The sequence below is a fragment of the Acanthamoeba castellanii genome (assembly GCF_000313135.1).
Source record: "Acanthamoeba castellanii str. Neff unplaced genomic scaffold scf7180000084754, whole genome shotgun sequence".
In the NCBI taxonomy this organism is placed as follows: Eukaryota; Discosea; order Longamoebia; family Acanthamoebidae; genus Acanthamoeba; species Acanthamoeba castellanii.
Window position 1 is genome coordinate 158,889 of NW_004457415.1, and position 4,414 is coordinate 163,302.

Below are 4,414 nucleotides of genomic sequence, written 5' to 3' on the forward strand. Positions count from 1 at the left end.
GATGGTGCCGGCGCGCAACAAGAACTACCACCAGCTCATGCGCGGACTGCGGCTGGGTCGCTACCCGGGTGACCTGCACAACCAGTTCGACCACCTCTTCTTCACCGGCGACCTCAACTACCGCATCGCCATGGAGCGCGAGGACGTGCTGCGGCTCATCCACGACCGCCGCTGGGACACGCTCTACGCCAACGACCAGCTGCGCGACCAGCGCGCACAGAACAAGGTCTTCTGCGAGTTCAACGAGGGCGCGATCGACTTTGCGCCCACCTACCGATACAACCGCGGCGATCGCACCTACAGCGAAGAGGTGCGCACATCTCTTCCCATTGGCTCTGCTCGTCCATGCCCTCACTCTCTTTATGTCGTGTGTCGTGTGTGCCGTGTGTGTCGTGTTAAACAGAAACTGCGGGTGCCGTCGTATACGGACCGCGTGCTCTGGAAGTCGCTGACGCCAGACCGAAGCGCGCAGTTGCTATCGTACGAGGCCCACGACGGAATCATGACCAGCGACCACAGTCCCATCTCCGCGGTCTTCTCCCTCGACGTGCTGTTGCCGCCCCTGCCCGGTACCCACCGTTCTCTGCCCCAACCACCCATCCAGCCCATTCGCGTTCGCTCTTCCCACACGCACACGCACACGCACCACCGCACACGCACACGCACACTCACCACCGCACACGCACCACCACACACGCACCACCGCACACGCCAGACGAGAACTCGAAGAGATGTGTGATCATTATCTCGCGATTGCGAGCGACCAATATCGGAGTCCACCGAAAGATCAAGGAACAGAAGCGGGAGCAGAAGGAGGCGAAGAAGGACAGGGACCACAAGGAGCAGAGGGCCAAGGAGCAGAAGCGAGAGCTCAAAGAGCTCAAGCGAGAACTCAAAGAGCTCAAGAAGGAGCACAAAGAACTCACCAAGGAAAAGAAGAAGGTACAAGAGATTCATTGTTTACTGTTTCGTGCGTGTCGTGTGGCTCACACGACACGACACACACGGCACACACACACACACACACACACACAGCAGGACAAGAAGGACAAAGAGAAGGAGGTGAATGCCTACGTGGCCTTCAGCGGCCCATTCCTCGATGGAATGCACAAGACCGGTGTCGTCCCACGACGATCCGATCCTGGTGCGTTTCCACCGCACACAACACAACGCACGACACACCACACACACACACACACACACACAACACGCAATAACACGCACGCTTGTGTGCAGTGTGGGAAGACAAGGACGTGCCGATACTGGAGCCGCTGGCCTCGACCAAGCACTACCTCAAGCGCCAGATGCTCTTCATGGCGGTGCGCGGCCAGAGCGTCGCGTCGTCGGACGAGCTGGGCCAGGGCGTGCTCTCGCTGTGGGAGGCCTGCCGCCGCGACGGCCAGCCCGTCGACTTTGAGGTGCCCCTGCGCGACAAGGGCAAGGCCGCCGGCACCCTGTGCGGCCGGCTCATCGTCAAGTGGGAGGACCGACGCGCCGAGCGCCACGCGCGACTGCTCGACGTGAGCCTCAACCTGCGCCAGTCCCAGCAGGCGCCCGGCGGCGCCACCACCACCACCACCAAGCCGCTCGACTCGCTGCTCCTGGCATCAGCTGCCGCCGCCGCCGCCGCCTCAGCCTCGTCAACCATCGAAGAACTGGTCGCCCAGGGCCCCGGCGTGGCACAGCCGCAACCACAAGGACCCCAGCCGTGACGGCGCCAGCATGGTCCCATTTTCTCGCCTTTTTCTCGCATGTTCGGAGAGTAATATAGTTGGGGTGGAGTTCTGGTGGCATGGACCGAAACACCCCACGTGCCGCTGACGCACGCGCTCTGGGCGAGTGAGCCCAGGGCGACGGCCAGCAAACAATAAAGAGAAGAGAGAGAGCGAGCGAGAGATGATGGAGAGCGGCAAGGCCTTGAGGCGGCGGGTGGGGAGGGAGGAGGGGCGGCAGAGGGGGGAGACGCAGGGGATGAAGGACCAGCGAGTGATCGCTGACAATGCGTCGGCGACCGCGGCCAACAACGGCCGGCAGGTGGAACTGAGCGCCAAGAACAAGGCCGAGACGAGCTTCACTAAAATCTCCCTCCTCGACATCTGCCTCGAAGACAACCCCTACCTCCGAAGTGGTAAAGCATTTATTTTAATTCTCAATCTCATATTGAGAACAATGACAATAATCTCAGTTTAATAATCTTTTTCCAAATTAATTGTTCCTTTTCTTTTTCATTGTATTTTTCTGTATTAGTCAACCCATTTTTATTTATTTATTTCTGATGCATTGCGTCTAGGGTACCGAGAGATGGGCAAGGAGGACGCTTGCGCGTGCGTGTGCTCGGCCTTCGCGCTCCACAACGAAACTGTACGCCACACCGGACGCACACGCACACACGCACACGCACACACGCACAAACACAGATCACTGACGTCGCGACTTTCTCGCGTGGCGTATGTGTTGATGTCTACGACTTGTGCAAACAGGTAAATATCTGGACGCACGGTCTGGCATTTTTGATGTTCGCTGGTCTCGTGCTCGAGAACCTCCTCTCCACCGCCAACATGCCCTTCTACGACCGGTACCACCGCACACACGCCAACCGCACGCACCACCGCACGCACCACCGCACACACCGCACACACCGCACACACCGCACACACCACCGCACACACTCGAATGCAGACTGATGATGAATGGTGTGTGTGCAGTGTGGTGTTTCTGGTGTACCTGGGCTGTGTGTCGACCTGTTTCTTCATCAGCACGTTCTATCACGTGTTCCGCAACCACTCGGTCCGGGCCTACGCCAACTGGCTCATCGCAGATATCAATGGCGTCGGTACCGTTTCCCCCGCGCTCGTGCGCGTGCGTGAGCGTGCCGTGCGTGTGTCGTGCGGCCATCCGCGCGTTTACTTTGACTTTGGGCTGAACTCGATGCGTTCGTGGTGGTGGGTGGTGGGTGGTGGCCAGGCCTGTATATTTTTGGTTCGGTGCTGCTGGTGGCCTATTTTCGATTCTGGTGCCACGACGTGCACCGATGGACCTACATGGTACCCCCCCCCTACGCGCTTTTCTGACTGTCCACCACTCGAGTCGATCATATGCGCTCACACGACACGACACGACACGACACGACACGACACGACACGACACGACACGACACGACACGACACGACACGACACGACACGACACGACACGACACGACACGACACGACACGACACGACACGACACGACACGACACGACACGACACGACACGACACGACACACAACGACAGACTCTTGATGTGATGCTCTATTTGTCATTTTCGTATCGATGCCGGCCATCGTCAAGTACAAGCTCTTCAACCTGCGTACGTGTGGCCCTCCCTCCTTCGCTCTTTCTCTCTCTCTCTCTCTCTCTCTCTCTCTCTTGCTCACCCCCCACTCCCACCCCACCACCCTTCAGGTACCTGGCTGTTCGGTCTTCTCTCCATCCTCGGCCTGTGGGCCCACATCCACGCCGACATCCGCGACGGGGTACGTACCGTGTCATCTGTCGTGCTGCGTGTCGTGCGTGTCGTGCGTGTCGTGTGTGCCGTGCGTATCGTGCCGTGCGTGCCGCTCTAAATGTCGCGCCAACAGTTCTTCGAGTGGAACACGGTGAGCAGAAACCTCAAGCTGGTGTGGGTGGCCGTCTGCGTGATCGGCTCCATGGTACACCTCGCACCCGGCGACGATCCCCCCATAATTGCCCCCCCCCACTCTAACCACGGCGTGTTTACGCGCGGCAGGTCATCCGCAACAAGAAGGTCCCGGAGAGGTGGTACCCCGGCCGATTCGACATCTTTGTACGTATTTACGTTTGTGTCGTGTGCGTGTGCGTGTGCGTGTGTGGTGTTCCGCCCACATGGCTGACGTTGTTTGTGGTGTGGCCACGACTGCAGTTTGCGTCGCATCAAATCTTCCACGTCCTGGTGTGGCTCGGCATGTGCATCCTCTACTCCGTCTTCTACTCCGAGTTCGGCCCGACCAGTCTCACCGCCGACAACGGCCGCACCTGTCCCACTTCTCTGTCGCTTTGAGCTGTTTTGTTGCACTTTTCCTCATTTTTGCTAACTCTTGCGACCACACAGAAGAGTGTTTAAAACAAACATGATTGACATTTGTTTTCTGGTGTTGTAATGATGTAAAACAGTTTGTTGTTGGTTGATACACGGCCGCACTAGTGGCTCTTGGCTTGGAGCTGCTGTTCGAGCTCCTGCACGCGCCGCTCCAAATCACTTCGCGCCTGCTGCTCCTTCTCCAGCAACTCTCGCAGTCGGCACGCCTCCTTCTCCCAGTCCACCACCACCGGCGTTTTTGCTCGCGTCGATGCCCCCAAGCGATCTGGAGCGCGCGACCACCCCGAATCAGCACCGCGTGCGACACACCGCACTCA

The 4,414-nt window shown here is 58.8% G+C and overlaps 2 protein-coding genes across 2 annotated transcripts; both read left to right on the plus strand.

Moving 5' to 3' along the window:
- Position 1: 1 nt before the first annotated feature.
- Positions 2-1,712, plus strand: ACA1_203270 (inositol polyphosphate phosphataselike 1, putative; the record flags this gene model as incomplete). The annotated part of the gene is made up of 5 exons (XM_004338278.1): positions 2-310; positions 404-569; positions 716-942; positions 1,039-1,144; positions 1,237-1,712. 5 exons carry the CDS (start codon positions 2-4, stop codon positions 1,710-1,712), a joined length of 1,284 nt encoding a protein of 427 aa, XP_004338326.1.
- Positions 1,713-1,971: 259 nt separating this feature from the next.
- Positions 1,972-4,058, plus strand: ACA1_203280 (HemolysinIII related subfamily protein; the record flags this gene model as incomplete). Its single annotated transcript, XM_004338279.1, has 10 exons — positions 1,972-2,128; positions 2,291-2,361; positions 2,481-2,575; positions 2,757-2,833; positions 2,965-3,044; positions 3,273-3,327; positions 3,443-3,513; positions 3,619-3,690; positions 3,768-3,824; positions 3,921-4,058. The coding sequence occupies 10 exons, from the start codon at positions 1,972-1,974 to the stop codon at positions 4,056-4,058; spliced, it is 873 nt and encodes a 290-aa protein (XP_004338327.1).
- Positions 4,059-4,414: the final 356 nt, after the last annotated feature.